Source organism: Anastrepha ludens, chromosome X (assembly GCF_028408465.1).
Source record: "Anastrepha ludens isolate Willacy chromosome X, idAnaLude1.1, whole genome shotgun sequence".
In the NCBI taxonomy this organism is placed as follows: Eukaryota; Metazoa; Arthropoda; class Insecta; order Diptera; family Tephritidae; genus Anastrepha; species Anastrepha ludens.
The window spans coordinates 69006419-69029530 of record NC_071503.1 but is presented as its reverse complement, the minus strand read 5'-3'; the positions used below and the strand labels follow the sequence as shown (position 1 = coordinate 69029530).

Sequence of the window (23112 nt, the reverse complement as noted above, 5' to 3'; positions counted from 1 at the left end):
ATTTATTAAAACTATTTTTTGAATACTAATCAAGTGGCCACCTTTATTAGCAATCACAAACTGCGATCTTTTTTCTGTTTATCATCACCTTATCAAGTATTTCGGGTTTTATAGCGTCGATTTCGGATGTTTCAGTGTAAACCGATCCATGGTTGAAATTGTACTGAATTGACGTTTCGAAAACATGTATGTTGAAGTCGATCGGTTGGTATATGATAAAGTTATTCAGCGTTTACATACCGACATAAAATATGGTGCACCTTTATTAGCAATCACGAACTGCGATCTTTTTTCTGCGTTTGTCATCACCTTTTCAAGCGTTTCGGGTTTTATAGCGTCGATTTCGGCGAAACAGAAAAATTTTCCGTACACATGAAAACAGGGATTTCCCGCAGTATGCAGTGGCATATTCATATCCAAAAACGGTTTTATTTTAATTTGTAATTGATTTTCTGTGACTACATTACTTTGCAGTTATTTTAAATGTTTGTGTACAAGAAATCACGATCGCTTTTAAAACTAAGGGAATTAGTGTTGGCGAGAGAAAAATTATCCTGATACTTAGAAATGAAGGCAAATATTTCCAAGAAATTGGGCAAATCATAGGAAGAAGTCACTCTCCTGTACAGTATGTCGTGCAAACATACAATACAACTAGTTCAATTGTGTTAAAGCCACGTTCTGGTCGACCTTGCAAGTTGGCCGTACGTGAAAAACGAACCATATTGCAATCAGTGAAATGCACGATAATACTGTACGTAAAATACTTAAAAAAGATGGGTATTGTGGACGTGTAGAACGTAGAAAACCGTAGATATTCGAAAACAATCAAAAAACGCATGGATTTTGCAAACGAATATGTTAACAAACATCCAGACAAGTTAAAAACAAACTAGGCGACATGGCAAACAAGGAGTTAACTTAATAGGAAAGTGGTTAACACAATTGTTTTCGAAATCACTGCGAATTCGGCAATAATCTGGTTAGTTACACCACACCCGCATCCGCTTAAGTGCTGACACAGCATTAGCGAGCTAAGAATGTTGATCAGCATATTGGTAATATTGCACATGCAACTGCGACGTGGCGATATTCCATTAAACTATTAAATATTCAACTTTTGATATTGGGAGAATTAATTTATTTGAATACTAAGCTTTAAAATTATTAATTTTTTATTATTATTAACTGTATTGCAGAATGATGCGACTATTTCATTTCTTCGAGCAGCGCGGAGTGGTGACCTATGTAAAGTATTGGATTTCTTAGAATCTGGACAGATTACAGATATAAACGCTTGCAATGCAGTGAGTAGAGTGTTTTATTAATTTTTTTATGTAATAATAAAACTCGCCCAAACTTGGTACACGTATTTCTCACCACCGCCTTTAGTTCTGTTTTAGTATTATTGGACAATGACGCACTGCGGCGTCTGATGTGGTCTATTGTACTTGATAATGGATTTAATGGCCTAAAGCTTATAATGGATAAAGAGTCACACCATTTTGGTGAATGTGTCTTCGTCTTACGAAAGCTGCGCAATAACAGAGGATGTGCTCTGTTTTTTCATCGCGCAGTTCGCAAAACCTACAGACGCTTAGTTTTACTAGTCTTAGGCTCCTGAAATAATAATAAAAACTACAATGTCCCGTATATACATAGGATCCAGTGAGAGTTCGGAAGTCCTTTCTATCTAGAGGAACCTATTTGATGCTTTTCCAAAAGGTAGGATAAATTCCTCCAGTATCTTATGAATTCCGTGTCTTCCCAGTCGTTGGTAATTTTCTTCATGTGAGGTTTTGTACCCTCGCGAAAGAATTCTGATTCATTGAATTTTGACGTAGAGCCCAATTTGTTGTGGTAGTCTGTTCGTTGCCAACATGATTTTTATGTGTGATATCCCAGCCCAACAGTAAGGCGTTATTCCTCAACAAGGTTAGATGTTATGATGTGAGACTGCAGTGCGCATAGTCAAGTTTTTTTTTTTGTGAAATTTCTTCCAAATACAAACTTCAAATCTAAGAACAATAGTATTCAGTTTGCTGCTAAATAAATAGATATAAGCGGGAATTTATCTAATGTTTGTCTGGTTATTAGGCATAATTTAAAATATATGGGTTATACTGTTCGATACCTTACAACCTTACCTTTTTGTTACCTACTTTATGTTATATTCAAAAATTGCAATACCTTATGTATTTTTTATGATTATGTTTTTGGTATTCATTGCTTTTGGGTTTCAAGTTTGAATAATATAATTTAAATCTAAATTTTTGAGCATATGACACACTATAACACCTTGTAGTTTGCTTCTCATAGAAGGAATAAATTTTTGGACATCGTAGTCCTGGGATATCTTGTGCCATTCCTCAAAAATAACGTTTTTGAGCTTTGCTTGACCTTTCGACTGTCTTTGCAACTTTTTCTTTAAATAATCCCACAAATTTTCTGTTGAATTAATATCCGGGCTTTGGGATGGTGTATCCAATGCTTTACTTTATCTTCTATAAACACCAAACAACCCATTCCGTTGCTGGATATGCATCCCCACACCATAATTGTAATAAATGATTTTACTCTCATTACAGAATATCACATTATCCTAGTAGATATCTGGTCGAGCTAGGAACGTTCTAGTGAAAAATAACCGCTTTTCAATATAATGTGCAGAGACTAAAGGCTCCTTTCGCGCAAATCGTGAAGTATAATTCTGCTTTTGCAAACCTTGGCGGAATGTTTCATGCGAAGCTTCGACGGCGCACTTATCTCAAAGCTAACTATTAAGATTTCTCGTTGAAATCTGCGTTAAGGCTACTTTTCTCAATAAAATACGTACGTGGTCAGATATTTTCCATGGTCTTCTACTCACAGATTTTTGCTCCAATCTATTTTAATTTTTTGTACTATTTATTATGAATAGAAATAAGGCGTTTTTCAATAGGTGCGCTTCAACTTCTTTCCGATAGGGAGGACGAACGACGCAATATTTTTTATTTTTCGCTTGTCATTTGTAAACTTCATTAGTATACATTTCATCATGGAACGCTACACACTTGAGCAACGATTGCAAATCGTGCAAATTTTTTATGAAAATAATCGTTCAGTTGCTGCTACTTTAAGAGCATGATTTTCCAAAAAATCATCTTCAGTGATGAAGTCACTTTTGGCTAAATGGCTTTGTCAACAAGTAAAATATGCGTTACTGGGCAGAAAGCAATCCACACGTGATTCATGAGGCACCGTTGCATCCCGAAAAAATCACTGTTTGGTGCGGTTTACATGCCGGCGGCGTAATTGGCCCATATTTTTTCGTTGACGAGAACGATCGCCACGTTACTGTGAATGGAAATCACTACCGCGACATGATAAACGATTATTTTTGGCCGCAATTGAATGGTATGGACTTAGACGACATGTGGTTTCAACAGGACGGGGCCACAAGCCACACAGCACACGCTACAATTGATTTGTTGAAGAGTAAGTTCGATGAGCGCATTATTTCCAGAAATGGACCGGTCGAATGGCCGCCGCGCTCGTGTGATTTGACGCCTCTAGACTATTTTCTTTGGGGTTATGTGAAGTCATTGGTCTACAGTAACAAGCCGGCGACGATTTGTGAGCTCAGAGCCAATATTGAACGCGAAATTGCTGGAATTTCGGCCGATTTATGCAAAAGAGTGGTCGAAAATTGGGTTCATCGATTGGATTTCGTAAAACGTGCACGCGGTTGTCATGCAAAAGAAATCGAGTTTTATACTTAAATCTATATGTTCAAACTCGATAATAAAAAAAAAATTAGTTAAAAAAGTCAAACCGTTTGTGTTTTATTCAAAAAAAGTTGAAGCGCTCTTACTGAAAAAAGCTTTAGATTGTCGGGTTAGCTGAAACATTTGTGATAACTGTTAAACACTTTTTTCTATTTTATAATTATAATACACCAACCGAGTCACCTCAAACGATGCCCGTTTTGAAGGCATTTTTACGTTCTTTATAATTTACGAACGATTTTATATTTTGATCAACAAATTACTCTACGATCCTTTTATGACTGCTTGGTGGCAAGCGCGTGTGTAACAACTCACTGAGATAGAGGTGTATATCAAATCATCTTTACAAATGATGCTCAAAGTAGATATGTAAAACAACTTTCTTGACAGCTGAGAGAAACATTTATTTAGTTTTTCTATTTTTATTAATTTTTTGTGTGTTAAAAATGTACATTTTGACAGCGCTCTCACGAGGAAAAGAGTGAAGGACAGAAGATACTGGTGATTGTTTTCTCACTCCTCGGACAAGTGGCTTTTACAAGTTTGACCGCAAAGTGCAGCAGTGTAATTGAAATGTTAATAATATTTATATTTTTGCATTATCTATTTTCTGAACTTATTTTATTACATTCTCTTTTTATATTGTTATATTTGTATACATCTGCGAAAAATAATTATACCCTCCTTGTTATATGTAGATGTTGTTGTTGTAGCAGTATACTGACCCTGTCAGTGTTATGTAGATAACCGATCATCTTCGTCTAGCTCATGTAACGATAGGCTCAGGAAACTTGCTGTTTCGACAGGTTGGGTTCGGGAGGGGGGTCTTAGATGGGTGGGTTTGATGGGGCATGTGAAAAGGTGGTTAGTGCGGGGTGCCTTCACATGCTGGACATATGTTTAGTATGTCGGGGTCAATTCTGGATAGGTAGGAGTTTAACTTGCTATAGCATCCAGAACGAAAGAGATAAGCCTCCTTATGGATCCACATGATTTCGAAAAAAAAACATCGACATTGCACTATTTGCACAGTTCACATACGTGAAAAAGTAATAAATAGAGAAATACATATAAATAATTAAATCTTAACGATTAATCTTTAGCGTAATCCAAAATTACTGGTCGCAGTGTAAACATTGATTGATTTTTTCTGACTGCTCATCACAAACGGGCTTTTCGCACTCGGCACAACACTTTCTTGTCTTTCTTCGCTTACGAATAGGCTGCTCGTTGCAAATGTAGCATGACCCAACTACAACTTTTCTGCCAGTGACGTCTCGACGTTGGTTGTCAGCAGGTAACCACCGCTACTGGTTTTTCGAAGTTACTTTCGACTGCAAGCCTCGTTGCGTGGTTTCGCATAACCTGCTGGTTGGAAGCTCGCTCTTCAATCACTGGCATAACTAACTCTTCTGAAAGCTGGCGCAAAAAGACTCTGCGTCGATTGCTTCTGTTTGAACGCATATTATTATTTTCATAATAAATGACGTTAGCAGCAACACAAGCAATATCCAACATATTGTAGAAGAAAGCTAGCGGCCATCTGCAAGTTCGCCGTTGCGTAGAGTACCCCATGCACATTTGATCCATAATACCAACGCCGGCTTTGGTTTAGTTGTAAAACAAAATCATTTCTGGTTTTTGATGAGATAATCAGAGATCATAGCATCATAATGCATCGTACTAAGAAGGATCACAGCATTGTTTTTCTTTGGCAACTGGTTCATGAAAGCCAAAAAAAGTTGATAAAAGTTCTCTGTTGTTTTTGTTGTTAACAGCATAGGTAGCCCTGTCAGTGTAGGCATATCATCGTTCGTCTTCGTCTAGCTCATCTAGGGGTAGGCCCAGGAAACATGCTGTTTCGACAGGTTGGGTCCAAAGGGAGAGGGGGGTTAGATGAGTCGGTTTGAGGGGGCATGTGAAGAGGTGGTTAGTGTCGTGCGGGGTACCTTCGCATGCCGGACATGTGTTTGGTATGTCGGGGTCGATTCTGGATATGTAGGAGTTTAACCTGCTACAGTATCCAGAACATAGTTGTGCCAGTGTTACACGGGTCTCACGGGGAAGCTGGAGCTCTTCATCTGCGATAGGTGGTGGTTGGACTCCGATTACGGCATTCACAGGACGGGAGTTCAAGAAGGTGGTGACGGTCTCCCGGTGAATGTCGTTTATAGACTGTCTAAATACTGTCCGGTCCAGTAGGTTACGGTCAGTCTTAACCTGGATTTCGCCAGCGTAGTCAAGGAGGTGTCTCCTGACGTGCCTGGGAGGCGGCTCGGGCTCAAGCAGGTGTCTGCAGGGATGAGACCTACGGTAACATCCGAGCAGGAACTGCTTGCTGAGCAATTTCTTGTGCTCCGCAACTGGGAGCATTTGTGCCTCGTTATGAAGGTGTTGTATGGGTGACATCAGGAGGCACCCGGTCGCTGTCCGAATGGCGGTATTTCGACAGGTCTGTAGCTTTGTCCACTGCGAATCACTAGTTCCAGGCGACCAGACAGGCGCAGCATAGTTAAGAACCGGCCGGCCAATTGCCTAAAATGTCGAAAGCAACAGTTCTTTGTCTTTGCCCCAGGTGCTGCCGGCCAGCGATTTGAGGACCTTGTTGCGATTTTGGACTTTTGTGGCAATTGCGGTTGTATGCGCAGAGAAGGAGAGCAGGCTGTCAAAGGTGACACCCAAAATTTTGGGGTTATTTATCGTCGGAATTGGTGTATCATCGACTTTTACCTTAAGGGACAGCTTGACCTCCTTTGTCCAGGTGGTAAAGAGGGTCGCCGTGGACTTGGTGGGGGAAAGTTGGAGATTCCTCGCAGTGAAAAAGCGAGAAAGGTCGGTGAGGTAGTTGTTCACTTTGGAACACAGCCCATCGATGTCATTGCCCGACGCCATGATCGTGCAGTCGTCAGCGTATGAGATCAGGGAAACTCCCGCTGGTGGTTGGGGGAGCTTCGAGATGTAGAAATTGAACAGCAAGGGAGAAAGGACACCACCCTGCGGTACGCCTTGCTTAATCTTTCTCTGCTTTGAAGTTTGATCTCGAAATATCACTGACGAGTGCTCAGATAGTTCGCGGACCACCTCTTCAGCCCTGGCGGGAGTGTCGACTGATAAATGTCATCTAGTAGCGTGGAGTGGCTGACTGTATCGAAAGCCTTCTTCAAGTCCAACGATACTAGGACAGTCCTCTCGCAGGGGCGGTTTTGGTTAAGCCCGCGATTTATCTGGGCGTTTATGGCGGTGAGTGCAGTGGTGGTGCTGTGCACTCTTCGGAAACCGTGCTGGTGTGGGGCTGGGGCCAGGTGTTTCGTGTAGAGTGGGAGTAGGAGGGCTTCAAGTGTCTTCACTACTGGGGAAAGGAGAGTTATCGGCCGATAAGACTCCCCTTGGTTGGCCGGTTTCCCAGGTTTTAGTAGTGGGACCACTCTCCCTGCTTTCCACTTGTCAGGGATGATGAGAGTGGCCAAGGACAAATTGAAGACCCTTGTGAGAAATCCTACTCCCAGGGGTCCCAGATGCTTCAGCATCAGCGCGTTTAAGCCGCCAGGGCCAATGGCTTTCGATGATTTCGACTTGTTGATGGCCCCCTGAACCTCATCACCAGAGAAAGTAAGTGGCGCACTGTCGTTCGTCAGTTTGTGCAGCCTTCTGGTAGCACGACGCTTGGTTCTGTCGCCCGGAGGATGCAATATGAAAAGCCGGCTAAAATAGCTCGCGCATCTCTTCGGGTCCGACGAAGTGCAACCGTTGAATGTGATAACCACCTTGTCGTTGTGCTTCGTCGGGTTTGACAGGGACCTAACGGTGGACCACAGCTTACTCACCCCAGAGGTGAGGTTGCAGGTCTTCAGGTGTTCAACCCATTTAGTCCGCTTATGCTGGTTTACCAGTTGCCGGATCTCCTAATTGAGATCCCTTATGCGGGGATCCCCGGGATCGGCCTGGCGTAGGTGGTCACGCTCGTTTGCTAAACTGGCTGCTTCGGCTGGGAAATAAGGACGAATGTCCTTATAACTTCCAGCTGGAATGAAGCGAGCCGCAGCAGCTGTGAGCACGTTGCGGAACGCGCGTTCGCCTATGCGCACATCAGTGGGGATGGGAAGAGCGGAGAAGGTGTCCTCGGTGAATTCCGTGAAGCCGGCCCAATTAGCTTTTTTAAAGTTAAAATAGGACCGGTGGTTCGCGGAAACGAAGTCGGCAGGTCTCTCGATCGAGACGATAATGGGCAAGTGGTCTGATGCAAGCGATAGCATAGGTCGCCACGTTATGCTATTTATCAGACCAGCGCTATCAATTGTTAGGTCAGGCGAGCTTCTGCAATTGCCCACTACCCTGGTGGGGGCGTCGTCGTTCACTGTGCTGAATGTCGAGTCGTCTATCTGCTCTGCCAGTTGCTGTCCCCTACGATCATTTGGCAGGCTTGAATGCCAAAGATCGTGATGCGCATTGAAGTCACCTACAACCAATCGGTTTTCACCTCTGATGAGCGCACCTATATCAGGGTGATATCCTGCCGGGCAGCAGGTGACAGGGGGTATATATATGTTAAATATTTCGAGCTCGGAATCGCCTGACCGGACAGCTATGCCTTGACATTCTAAGGTGCTGTCCCTGCGGTCGATTCCTTCATCGATAAGACGATACTGCACAGTGTGGTGGACTATAAACGCTAGGCCACCACCGTTGTCTCGCTCGCGATCGTGTCTGTGCACGTTATAGCCATCCCTGGTGATCAGAGATGACCTAGCTTGCAGTTTTGTTTCTTGGACCGCAGCTATCTTAATACTGTGCCGGCTCATAAAGTCGACTATCTCGTCGACCTTACTCGTAAGTCCGTTGCAGTTGAATTGGAGAAGCTTGAAGCTTCTCGGTGAGGTCAGTGTAATTCGGGGGGTGAGGGACGCGTGGTGTTGTCTGCGTTGGACCTGCTGCGCAATCCACTGTGGCTGTTGCGGCCTGATGGTGGTGGGCGGCCGCGCCTCCGGGGGCGGTACATTCCCATGGCAGCCGGTTCTACGTACCGGAATGACTCGGGTTTTTCCCGACCAAGGGCTGCCGCCCCAGTATACTAGCCCTGTCTAGTGAAACCCATAAAAGTTCTCTAGAATTCGACGGTTTCATTTCTGGAGTAATGTACGTTTTTTTGTTTTTTTTTAAGTATCAACGATAGTAAGGTTCCAAGAAAGACGACTTTTAACCAGAGGTAACGAAAAAAATCTGTTCATGCTAATGTTTCGGCCAGATACTTTGTAAGCGACGACAAGTTCTTTCACCACTCGCTCTCCTTGATTCACCTCTCCAGAATTACCTTGCTTGCCGTGCTTGTTGCTGTTGTTCCTCGACGACATTTGCACTTTCTTCATTATCTGGCGCTTCAGTATCACGAGAATTATGCGTTCTATTGCCGCTTGAAAACCACTCGTCGTCTGCACTGTTCGAAGGATCCGAACTATCGTGATCGTCCTCGCCTAGTAGCTGTTTCAAATACTTATCTTTTTCAGCTTCACTCAATCTAAATAAAAAATAAATGTATTATAAATATTTTTGATATCCTATTTACATATATTCTTTACATTACCTCAAAAAATCCAATCTCCATAACTTCTCCATGGTTTTGCACTTAGGTATTGCAATTTTATTTGTTATTTTAGATAAAAAACTTCAAAAAGTATACACAAATTTCAGGAAATACGTCACTCGATATAAAGTTACACAATCACATAAAATATTAACACACGCGTGCTCACGTACGCTAAAGTAACCAAACTATCTTAGTAATGACTGAGCACCGTTATGTCTTGCTTCTTCGACGATGAAAACTGAACTACAGTAGACTCGGGGTTGAGGGAACTAATTCGTGCAAGGGCTATTCCCCTCAACCCAGACTTTCCCTTCAATTGAGATTGAAATTATACATGTACAGAAGTAGGCGGATTATAAATATTTTATTAATACTGTTAGGTAGGTACATAGTTTGTGTAAGGTCGAGGTACATAGTTTGGGCAGTGAGTGTATTTATCATATAATAAAAACATATTATTTAAAAAAGTCCAATATAGTTCTTTGTTTTTTTTTTAGCTTTCAGTGATTTTTTCACTGCTATATCCCTGATATTGTTAAGAAAAATGATGTGTTCGCGCCAGTTGGTATTGTGTTCAGTCCAATGGATTGCTTTGTCACATTTGTTGCATTTTAATGGCTTCAGCCGTCTCTATTGTGCACTTGTCGCCGTTTCTTTCGTCATGCTCATCCTCATCCTCATCAGATGCCTCAACAGGTTGATTAACATAATCGTACCATTAGCGCAATTATCATCTATTCCTGTCCATATTCTTAGTTCGTTGACACTTAGGTTTGACTGAAATACAAAAATTATGGCATGTTAAGTGCACATGTAACTGTAATGATTGTGTTTTTTACCTGTGGAAATGCAGTTTCAGTTAAATTGAGTAATTCTTCAAATTCGGAATGTTGTTGTGCAACTATCTGCTGTCTTAAAACACTGAGAGGCACATCATCTTCGATACACTCATCATTGTCTATCGGATGTTTATAGTTAAGTAATGGACACCAGCATTTTTTAATAGCGTCGGCATCGAATTTTTGCCATGCTTGGGTCAAAAGGCAAATGGCTCTTTCAAAGTAATTTTTTTTTAAAGTCGGCTATTTCGTCTTTACCAATAGGTAAATTTTTTCAATAGTGCAACTTGGTTAACCTTATTACATTCTGGTCCATCGGCTGGAGAAGGGGTGTTACATTTGGTGGCATATATAAAACGAAAATTGAACCACATTCTGTTTTTAATAACTCTTGTTTTGGATGGCACGGTGCATTATCTAAGATCAAAACAGATCTGACTGGTAGACCCTCGTGTATTAGGAATGTGGTAACCTAAAAAACAAAAAAATATATATTTAGTTCAATTTATTATTTACCTATGTTATGATTTTAATAATTTAATTTACCTCTGGTACAAAGGAAATGTGGAACCATTCTTCGAAAATGTCCGCAGTCATCCATGCTATTTTTGAGCAACTGTAGTTCAACGGAAGCTGAAAATTTCTGAATGATCGTGGTTTTTTGGCTTGACCTATTACTAATGGCTTTAATTTGTGTTTGCCAGTTGCATTAGTGCATACTAAAACTGTGACTCGCGCCTTTTCACTTTTTCTTCCGCACGCATTTTTTTCATTTGAGCTAACGTATGTTTTGTCTGGTTTTCATCCAACTGTAAATAATTTTTTAGTCGCCAAAATTTTGCCTTGAATGCTGGCACTGCTTCTTGATCAGAAGACAGTTTTTCACCGCAAATTTTCAACAATCTAATTCCAAATCTAGCCTTGAATCCATTTAGCTAGCCCGAACTTGCGTTAAAGCCACTTCCATTTCCATAAATTTTTGCATGTAGTTCTTTAGCTTTTTCTTTAATAAGGTTTCCAGATATTGGAATATATCGACTTCTTTGAGTGATGAACCATTTATATAGCTTAGTTTCGATATTAGCAAACTCACCCTTCTTCAGAGACTTCCGTTTAATGCTGCACGCTGTCGATGCTTTTAAATCTTTCTTTTGCCATTTTTTATATGTGATATGGTCGATTTGGTAACACCATATTGATAAGCCAATGATTTTAATGTAAAGCCTTTATCGAGCTTTTGTATAATTTCAGATTTTGTTTTGAGGGGTAAAAATCTTTTCGCTTTCATAGTTAACTAGCAAAAGTAAATGTATCTTTTTATCACTATCTTATTTCGCACAATTGCTTCAACGCACTGAACCGAACTAAATAGCTTTACACTAGACAATGTATACAATATACAATACATATATGTATATGTACATATATACCAATCATATACACATTCTAACATAACTGTAAAATAACTGAAATTGCATAAAAATTTTGAGGTTCCTTCTACTTGGTACTTATTATATTGAAGGTTCTCTCTACGAGTACTCAATGAAAGAATTTTTGTGGTCCCCTCAACCGAGTAGTTCCCTCAATCCGGGGTTCCCTCAACCGCGAGTCTACTGTATACTGATTTTCAAAATATTTAACCATATTGGTTTTAAAACTGTTTTCGAACATACCTTAGGTATAAGTTCAAGTTCAATCCACATGGCCTTCACAAAAACGAGAAATTTAGGGTGCAGCTGCCTGCGTTTTATACCTGATATAGGAGTACGAAAGTTCCTGTATATAATATTATTGATGTATTCAATTAGAATTACGTTCCTACAACATAAATAAATAAACATTTATCGAATGTATACAACTATTTCGGGATATAGAGGACTTATACGCAATAAATTCTCGTTGGGGTACCCGGGTGGCAGAGTATGTAGATTTTTTTAGGTGGCTACACAAGGGTTAAGAAGGATGTAAGTGTCTCCCGATGAATGTCGTTTATAGTCTGCCTAAACACTGTGCGGTCCAGTATTTGTTTTGTCCTGGATCTTTCCTTGTTGGCAAACAAAATTTAATTCCCAAAGGCCTAACTGTAAATACTTCGACCAAGGTGGAAGTTGACAAAGTGTGCAAGGAAGTACTAAAGATAAACGTCGCATCGACTGTTAAATCAACAAAGAAAATCTACGAGCGAGATGGAAAAATTACGGTGCTGGCAGAAATCAAATCGGAAAAGGATATCGGAGATATCTTTAAAAACTTAAGTAAGCTTGCGGGAACAACAATCTATTTTGAAAGACATCTTAATTTAGAACGACAACAGGCGGCCGCCGTAGCCGAATGGGTTGGTGCGTGATTACAATTCGGAATTCACAGAGAGAACGTTGGTTCGAATCTCGGTGAAACCAAAATTAATAAAAACATTTTTCTAATAGCGGTCACCCCTCGATGGCAAACCTCCGAGTGTATTTCTGCTATGAAAAAGCTCCTCATAAAAATATTTGCCGTTCGGAGTCGGCTTGAAACTGTAGGTCCCTCCATTTGTGGAACAACATCAAGACGCACACCACAAATAGGAGGAGGAGCTCGGCCAAACACCCAAAAAGGGTGTACGCGCCAATTATATATATACATATTATATATATAACAAGAATAGAAAGTTATGATGAAGTTTAAAAAGGATATTATGGCGATTTCCTTTGAACATCGCATGGGCGTCCGAGATGATAGGATGAAAGTAGCAAACAAATGGAATAAAGATAAAAAGTTGGTTGCAAATATTACTTTGCAACTTCTATATGAAAACAGAATAATACAGATTATAATATATTGTTAAGTAAAAGTAATTCAAAAAATTAGAGAACGTCTATCATAGCAAAATTATTAAAAAAAATTTATAATAATAAATTAATAATTTAAAAACTTGTGCACAGTGAAAATTAATATTATTTCCTTTAATGTCAGTGGCCTTGAAAACAAATATATCTTCCATGCGTTTTTCGAGTATGTTAAAAAACGGAATTGAAAGCAAGTCAAACCAAGAAATATTCATCAGATTTTGACACTTGCTGGAAACCAGAAAATTTGGAAGAGCATCTGGAGTGGAGGTTGCGTGTATGGAGTAAAAAAAAAATTCCAAAAAAAGGGCATATAATATAGTTTCCAAACCGAAAATGGAGTAGATGTGATAAAATTCCACGTAAAGGATGACATAATAACCTTTATATCATTATATGAGCAGCAGCTAGGCATGAAGAAATTGAGATGATGAGGGAATTTTTCAAGGAAAGCACAGAGAAGATTTCAGTTGTTATGGAAGACCTAACTATCAGATTTGGAGATATACAACAAACTATCGAAGACATGCACGCAGCTACGTTCTCAACAAATATTGGAAAACGAGCTCAAGAGATGCCGTATTAAATAGTAAAGGCAAACATTTTATAGATTTCTGTGAAGACTATGGATTTCTGTGAAGACTACTCTAATTATATAGAATGGCAGAACAACTGGTGATGAGGAAGGCAATTTGACTTACAGCAGTTTCCCAAGAAGGTTTGAAATACATTGAAAGGTTCGAAGTTGAAACAAAAGTGTGATTTGACCATATGCCAATTAAATGAATATCAAAAATAAATGTGGTACTAAATGAATTGGAAAACATCAACTTATTGCCGAAGGTAATGCTTAAAGAAAATGATAAGATAAATTATCAACTCAACCTAAACCAATATCTAAATAAGTTTAAAAATGGAGGAGAAATAATGGATCTGGAGAAGCTTGCCTACGTAATAAAAATGTCAGTGCTACAGTCACCTGTCAGAAATATTAAAATCACTTAAAAAGGCATGGTTCAATTTCAAATGTTTTAAGGCTAGGGCGCTATCCTTCAAATATATGAATGACCTCAGAAAATCTAACATTGTAGACGATAAGCAATAATATCTACAGAGAAATGAACTTGAAAGGAACGCATGTGAAAAAGCAAAAAAAGAATATTATGAAAAAATTGAAAACTGAATGAACAAAACTGCAAATGCAAAATAATGGTAGAGTTTAGTGAAGGATATAAGAGGAAATTAATTTCAAGTTTGTACAACTATTACTGCCAACTATTTTAAATACTATTTTAAACACTATTTTCAAAGCCAAATAAACAAACAGCAATTAAAAAAAGACATTTATTACGCAGCTATATATATGTATATATAATTGGTGCGTACACGCTTTTTGGGTGTTTGGCCGAGCTCCTCCTCCTATTTGTGGTGTGCGTCTTGATTTTGTTCCACAAACGGAGGGACCTACAGTTTCAAGCCGACTCCGAACGGCAGATATTTTTATGAGGAGCTTTTTCTTGGCAGAAATACACTCGGAGGTTTGCCATTGCCCACCGAGGGGCGACCGCTATTAGAAAAATGTTTTTCTTAATTTGATGTTTCACCGAGATTCAACCTACGTTCTCTCTGTGAATTCCGAATGGTAGTCACGCATCAACCCATTCGGTGACACAGCTGCGCTATGTAAAGATGAAGATATCTATAAAGATATAACTTTTATGAAAGTTGAAAAAACCATTGGAAATGCTGAGATCAAGCGCTAGGAGAAGATAGAATACCTTATTAATACCCTATTAATTTTCCCAATTTTTAAAAATGGAGATGTACGTTCTGCTCAAATATGAACGAGACGTTATCAATAAAACGGTCCGCGGATGACATATGGCAAAAATAAATTTTTTGTTTTTTGGTAGGACTGTTATAAGCTTACATGGCAAATTTCAGCGTGATATGTCAAAGTGCAAAGTTTAATTAGTGATTAATTTTTGAGCTCTGACAGACAACATTGTTATTGCCACAAATTTATTATTTCTTTTTTTATGTGTTTATATATTTAAATGAATTATGGTACAAATTATTCAAATTTAAGATGCAATATTTATAAATAAAGCGTTTTTCAGTAAGAGTGCTTCAACTTTTTTTTTGAATAAAACACAAACGGTTTGACTTTTTTAACAAATTTTTTTTTTATTATCGAGTTTGAACATATACATTTAAGCATGAAATTCGATTTCTTTTGCATGACCACCGCGTGCACGTTTTACGAAGTCCAATCGTTGAACCCAATTTTCGACCACTTTTTTGCATAAATCGGCCGAAATTCCAGCAATTTCGCGTTCAATATTGGCTCTGAGCTCACAAATCGTCGCCGGCTTGTTACTGTAGACCAATGACTTCACATAACCCCAAAGAAAATAGTCTAGAGGCGTCAAATCACATGAGCGCGGCGGCCATTCGACCGGTCCATTTCTGGAAATAATGCGCTCATCGAACTTACTCTTCAACAAATCAATTGTAGCGTGTGCTGTGTGGCTTGTGACCCCGTCCTGTTGAAACCACATGTCGTCTAAGTCCATACCATTCAATTGCGGCCAAAAATAATCGTTTATCATGTCGCGGTAGTGATTTCCATTCACAGTACGTGGCGATCGTTCTCGTCAACAAAAAAATATGGGCCAATTACGCAGCCGGCATGTAAACCGCACCAAACAGTGATTTTTTCGGGATGCAACGGTGCCTCATGAATCACGTGTGGATTGCTTTCTGCCCAGTAACGCATATTTTGCTTGTTGACAAAGCCATTGAGCCAAATGTGAGCTTCATCACTGAAGATGATTTTTTGGCCGTAATGCTTTTAAAGTAGCAGCAACAGAACGATTATTTTCATAAAAAATTTGCACGATTTGCAATCGTTGCTCAAGTGTGTAGTGTTCCATGATGAAATGTATACTAATGAAGTTTACAAATGACAAGCGAAAAATAAAAAATATTGCGTCGTTCGTCCTCCCTATCGGAAAGAAGTTGAAGCGCACCTATTGAAAAACGTTATAAATAAAGAATTAGTCCTGGATTTCGTCGGCGTAATTGAAAAAGTGTCTCCTGACATGCCTGGGAGGCGGCTCAGGTTCAAGCAGGAGTCTGCATGGGTGAGTCCTGCGGCAGTTTGTTGTGCTCCTTCACACGGTGCATCTGTGCTTAGTGTGCCGTGCCTTATAATATGTAGATCGTTTCCGATGTTTGTACTTGATATGAGATATTTTTTGGTAATATTTAATGACGTATAATTCATAGCATAAGAATTCTGGACAAACAAAAAGTTCAAACTTTGTCATATTAAAGGGCAAAACTTACCAAGTGAAATTGATGAATTTAGATATTCTTTTGAACAATCCGACGGCGATGTAGGGTGTGCTTCTGAAACATGGTTCACACCATGACACAGTAATGATTCTCTGGGTGTTAGCGGCTATAAACTTTTTCAGCAAGATATTATAGGTCGAGGTGGGGGAAGGATTGTGTATATTGTAACATTGTAGAGAAACTTGCGCATCTAATTAGTAACACAAGTGCTTTCGAGGATATCTTTTCTGAAATTCATGCTAAAAACTATGCAATTTTAATTAGATCTGTATACACAGCTAACAAACAATTTGACTTTTTTTGCTTTTGAGAACTTTTTTGAGGATTTTACGTAATCTCAAGAGCCACTTACTTAGTGATACTAGATTTTCACTTTCTATGCAAAATCTTGGATTATCCACGGTAAATTCTTCAATGTCTACTCACTTTAGGCATACCAAAGTTTTTTCCAAACATGACTCAATTTATCTGACATACGATTTTACTTGGGAGTTAAGTACCGACAAAGGCTGTCATGCATACCACGATTTTATGCACAGCGATTATGGTCAAGGGGGCTGGCGCCAGCATATACTGTGCGGAATTAAGCATCAACAAGTCATTTAAACTCCCTAACTATTGTATTGTGTTCCAAGCTGAGATCTTTGCTGCAATAAACTTCTACGTGGATAGCCAAGCGGCTATAAAGGCGATAAATTGATACTGTATATCATCCAAAAATGTCCATTAATGCCAGGAAGCAATAAACAAGCTCGGTCGTCACCACAGGCTTTTTGTATAATATACCTTCTGCTCAAATATGAACGAGACATTATCAATAAAACGGTCCGCGGATGACATATGGCAAAAATAATTTTTTTGTTTTTTGGTAGGACTGTTATAAGCTTACATGGCAAATTTCAGCGTGATATGTCACATAGTTTGTTTTCTGTGCTACTGTAAACAAGTCAAGCTCGAGTGTGTTCTTCGAATTTAATGATGGAAATTCAAGTCGAACAAAGAATTTGTTTGAAATTTTGTTATTCCAACAAAATTTCGGCTTCAGACGCCTTAAAAATGTTGCAAACAACCTATGGGGACTCTGCTCTATCGCGTGCACGTGTTTTCCAGTGGTACAAATCGTTCAAAGAGGGCCGTACATCGGTTGAAAACTTGCCTTTGTTTTTGCCATATGTCATCCGCAGACCGTTTTATTGATAACGTCTCGTTCATATTTGAGCAGAAGGTATTGGGTTCTGGGGCATAAAGAGACAGTGAATGGCATAGCTGAAGAAGGCAAGAGACTTGCAGAGGATCAAATAAGTCAGGTACTTAAACCCCTACGCACAATTCAAAAATAACTAAAGACATCATGTGTTAACACGCTTATGATGAAAGATAACTAAATCGGTAATATCGATAGAAGGAACTGTGGAGCTCTAGTTGATCTACTAGCTACTACGTTAGTGCACTGCCTAGTTGCAGCGCATGCTTACAAGCCAAATCTATCTCTTAACAATGCTTGCAGGCAGTGTAATGAGCCGGACACAAGAGAAACCCTGAAACATTTTTTTCCGTCACGGTCCGGGCCTCTCGAAAACTAGACTATGCTACTTGGGTGCTCTCAATTAAAAAAAATAGAATCTATGCGTGAACCGGATCTTGAGCGGTGCATATTTTCGCTAAAAAAAGGACTCATCTGGTATCGCTGTAGACCACAATTGTCTCCGCGAGGCTTCGGGCAGCCAGTATAATCTAACCTAACTACCATCAACTTGAACGTATGGTACCGCACCCACATATTTCGGACTCTCGTTTATTTTTTCGGATAATACGTCTCTCTTCCTTTTTGAGCTTCCGGTAGCGTTCCCACATGGCTCGCGTTGCGCCCGATCGCAGCGTGGCCCTATATGCCCCTATAGCCCCTATAAACATCGAGAAATCCTGCTTTATTGCGCGTTCATGCCGGATTGTTGGATAGTACTCTCTGAGAGCAGGAGTGAGAGTCGAGTGGTGAATCTTCTGGCTGTTTGTTGTGATTGCAGCTCTCTGATGCCGAACATACTTTGTGTAGTTAGATGTACGGATTTTGCTGCACAGAGGTGTGTGCGTAATTTGAATGCAACAAGGATCCGAGTCGATGTTGGGTCCCCGGATCGTCGTACATCTAACACAAGAAGCGTGTCTTCCATCTATCACAGCATGATCGATCTGGTTTCGCGTTTTTCGATCAGGAGACATCCAGGTAGCTTGGTGTATCTTTTTATGGTGGAATCTGGTGCAGCAGACTACCATGTTTCGGGCCCCGGCGAAGTCGATCAGCCTCTGTCCGTTACCGGATGTTTCATTGCACAGGCTGAATTTTCCTACTGTGGAACCAAACATTTTCTCCTTGCTCACCCAGGCGTTGAGGTCGCCAAGCACAATTTTTAAGTCGTGGCGGGACAGCGCTCATCAGAACGTTCCCGGCGCTCATAGAAAGAATCTATGGTTGCATCGTCCTTCTCTTCCGTCGGGGCGTGGGCGCAAATGGGTAAGATGTTTAAAAATCTCGCTTAGATGCAGATTATTTGCAAACGCCCGTCCACCGGATTGAAGGACGGTGCTTGGCGACGAAGTCTCTCTCCCACAACAAATCCAACACCGAATTTGCGCTCCTTTACATGACAGCTGTAGTAGACGTCACAAGGTCCTACGCTTTTCTTGCCTTGTCCCGTCCATCGCATCTCTTCAATGGCATACTCTCACGAGGATATCAACCAGCCGGGCAGAGGCACATTCCCCATTAGGGGACTGGGTATTCCAGATGCATTATCTCAAATCATAATCCTTAGTACGTTTGCAGGGATCGTTGTCAGTATAGAAAGTGCTCCCCCGAGGCTTTGTTCGTGTTTTCATTGGGGGACTATTTTAACGTGGCGGGTCCCAAACCCAGCGCACAACCAGCTATGCTAGGATGCTTTGCCTTCTCACATCAGCTCACTCTCGAACGGCTGTTCCGAAACTACCCATAGGATACTTATGATAATCCCGGAAGTTGTGAGCTGCCTTTCCCCACTTGCGTTGGCTTCTACATATGGAACCATCCTCCAGGCTTTATTTTATGGTTGTGAATTATTCGGTAGGTTTAACAGTATCTGCAATGAAAAGCTGCATGTATTATACATATAACCACAATATTAGACGTACATATACTTCAAACAATGTAGAAAGTTGCGAGCTTATTACAATATATGCGCCTAAAATTTATTCCATGAATTTGCCATGCAAATTTATTAAATCTGAGAATTTTTTATTTCTTTAATGATTTATTTATTAAGCCAAAGAATATAATGAATTATTATAGGATAAATAGACATAAAAGAAACATATCTTCGCAGCGCTGAAATAGAGCTGCCTAAAATTACATTTGTTTGTAAAATTTACTCACCAGTTTTATGAGGTATAACTATACTTACTAGCAGCTAATCTTGCTTGATAACTTTGTTGTTGATTTCACAAGCAAATTTTTTCTCAAGTGAGCCGAGCAGAGAGATAGCTAGGAAAAAATTGGCGAAGAGAAAAGACCTTCCTCGCTTTCCTGAGAAATAAGAGAGCGACACCAACGACCGGGTAGAAGACCTCTGCGTCCAATTCACTCGACCCCTTCCTCGCAAGTTCATCAGCAATTTCATTTCCCTCTAAATTCCTATGTCCTAGAACACATTAAAAAAATGTTAGCTGTACACTTAGGAAATTTTATCTCCTGCTTACAGGATGATACTGACCAGTTTCTATCTGCACCATGGCATCGTCAGAGCCTTGATCGGAGTTTGACTATCCGAAAAATGTGAATATCTTCCGCGCTCCACATTCCTGCAGTATCCCAATGACTTTTGCCTGAAAAACACTAGCAGTATTCGGCAGTTTTAAGGAAATAGATTCAGAGAAAACCCCTTCTTCGACTCCCGTTTACATATTGAAACGCTCAATGAAGACGGAGGTACCAGCATTCCCATGACAGCCGGTTCTACGTTATCGGAATGACTCGGGTTTTTCCCGACCAAGGGCTGCTGCCCAAGTAAACTAGCCCTGTTTAGTGAACCGCATATCACCCCACCTCTTACGTCACAGGAGCAACTCCTTGCAACAATCTTGCTTGAAATAATTTTCCTCAGGGCTGGTATTAAATCCAACCCTGGGCCAGAGGTATTATATTGCTGCGTATGCCATAAAAGGCTCCACCCGAATTCCTCGGTTAGGTGTAATAAGTGCAACGGGTGCCTGATAAGCCGGCACTTCCAACCGCCACCACAACCCATACCTCCACGGTAAGGAGCCTATCGGTGCAAAACAACTCACCCAACACACTTTCGGAGATGCTCCCGCCTGCGCACCACCCGTGAGTTGACAACTGATTACGTTGCCCCATGCTGCAGAGCTCTGCACCCGCAACCGCCCCCCGTGCCGCGGCCGATCACCACCATCGGGCCGCAGCAACAACAACGGAACGCACAGCAGTTGCAACATACTTACCGAGAAGCTTCAACCAACGGACTAACGAGTAAGGTAGACGAGATAGTTGACTTTATGAGCCAACACGGAATCCCAATAACTGCGGTCCAAGAAACCAAGCTGCACGCTAGCTCTTCTCTGATAAACAGGGTTGGCTATAACGTGCACAGACATGATCGCGAGCGAGACAACGGTGGTGCCCTAGCGTTCATAGTCAACCACACAGTGCAGTACCGTCTCACTGATAAAGGCATCGACCGCAGGGACAGCACCTTAGAATGTCAAGGTATAGCTATCCGGACAGGCGATGCCGAGTTCGAAATTTTTACGATTTATATACCCCCTGTCACCTGGTGCCCGGCAGGATATCACCCTGATTAATAGCATAACGTGGCGACCTATGCTATAGCTTGCATCAAAGCACTTGCCCATAATCGTCTCGATTGAGATGCCCGCCGACTTCGTTTCCCCGAAGCACCGATCCTATTTTAACTTTAAAAATGCTAATTGGGCCGGCTTCGCGAAATTCACCGAAGACACCTTCACCGCTCTTCCCATCCCCACTGATGTGCGCGTGGGCGAACGGGCATTCCGCAAAGAGCTCACAGCTGCTGCGGCTCGCTTCATCCCTGCTGGAAGGCTTAAGGACATTCGTCCTAATTTCCCAGCCGAATCAGCCAGTTTAGCAAACGAGCGTGACCATCTACGTCAGGTCGATCCCGGGGATCTCTGCATAAGGGCTCTCAATTTGCAGATCCGGCAACTTGTACATCAACACAAGGGGACGAAATGGTCCACCGTAAGGTCCCTGTCAAACCCGACGAAGCACAACGGCAAGGTGGCCATCACCTTTAATGGTTGCACTTCTTCGGATCCGAAGAGATGCGCGAGCTATTTTAGCCGACTTTTCCCACTGCATCCTCCGGCCGACAGATCCAAGCGTCGTGCCACCAGACGACTACACAAACTAACGAACGATAGTGCGCCAATTACTTTCTCCAGTGATGAAGTTCAGGGGGCCATCAACAAATCAAAACTATCAAAAGCCAATGGCCCTGATGGACCGAACGCGCTGATTTTCCGCAGTAGTGAAAACACTTAAAGCCCTCCTACTCCTACTCTTCACGAAACACCTGGCCCCAGCCCTAAATCAGCATGGTTTCCGACGAGTGCACAGCACCGACACAGCACTCAACAATCCCAAAAATTTGCGTGTACCCTTCGACAGTTTGCTCTCCTTCTCTGCGCACATAAGCTCAATTGCCACTTAAGGGGTAACACCACTCTACACGCGTAAAATAAACACGATTTTTAAAGAATTTTTTTGTATAGAAAGAAAAGGAAAACAATCACTCTGATTTGGGTAGTTATTACTTATATACTAAAATACAAAACTACAAAGTTTGATCGAAAAATTTTACAAAATGGCGGCATTGGAGACATTTTTGTAATGTGGTTTCTCTTGAAGGAGCTCCGCGGCACGCAGCACAGAGGGTGCAAATTTTAATCTGGAACAAAGAAACATTTTTTTTCTTAATCTAGATAAGAATAGCTAGAGAAACACGTAGGGGATTTAAAAAATATTTATTTTGGACTAAAAAAACGGCACTTAAATAATTATAACAATCGTTTAAATTAATCTATCGAAAATCCCCTACGCTCTTCTCTTAAGAAGGTTATTATACAGACTTAGTGAAAAACCTGATTAAAAATATTTAAAATTGTTTGAGTTATGCTGCGTGCCAATTTCAGAAAACGTGTTTTGAGAAAAACGCGTTTAAAGTTTGGAAATTTGGAGAAATCGTTAGGTAGCAGTCACTAACGCTTGGTTAAAAGCTTAAAATATTTATGAAATAAACTTCGGTAACGTATAAAACTTTTTGTTCTGTATTTTAAAAGGTTCAAAGAATGTTTTAAGCTTATAAAAAAAAATCAATTTTTTTAAATTTCTACAGTGGTGTTACTCCTTAAGTCCAAAATCGCAACAAGGACCTCAAATCGCTCAAAGAAATGTTGCTATCGACATTTATGGCAATTGGGCGGCAATTGGAACCAGTGACACGCAGTTGATAAAGCTACAGACTTGCCAAAACACCGCCATTCGGACAGCGACGGGTAGCCTCCTGATGTCTCCTCTTACACACCTTCACAATGAGGCACAGGTGCTTCCTGTAATGGAACATAATAAACTGCTCAGCAAGAAGTTCCTGCTAGGGTTTTACCCAGATATTCCCCTGCTACAGCCAGAGCCGTCTGGAGACACC

The 23112-nt window shown here is 40.7% G+C and overlaps 1 protein-coding gene across 8 annotated transcripts in view; it reads left to right on the top strand.

The window, feature by feature from the left end:
* Positions 1-23112, top strand: part of LOC128869480 (ankyrin-3) — a 363477-nt gene that overhangs the window by 146568 nt on the left and 193797 nt on the right. For 7 of the 8 annotated variants that reach the window (XM_054112036.1, XM_054112033.1, XM_054112034.1 and 4 more), the window contains exon 3: positions 1200-1307. The exons of the other annotated variant lie outside the window; for it this stretch is intronic. In XM_054112036.1, coding sequence (XP_053968011.1) covers positions 1200-1307 — 108 coding nt within the window. The remainder of the gene's footprint in view (positions 1-1199; positions 1308-23112) is intronic. 8 annotated transcript variants of the gene reach the window in all.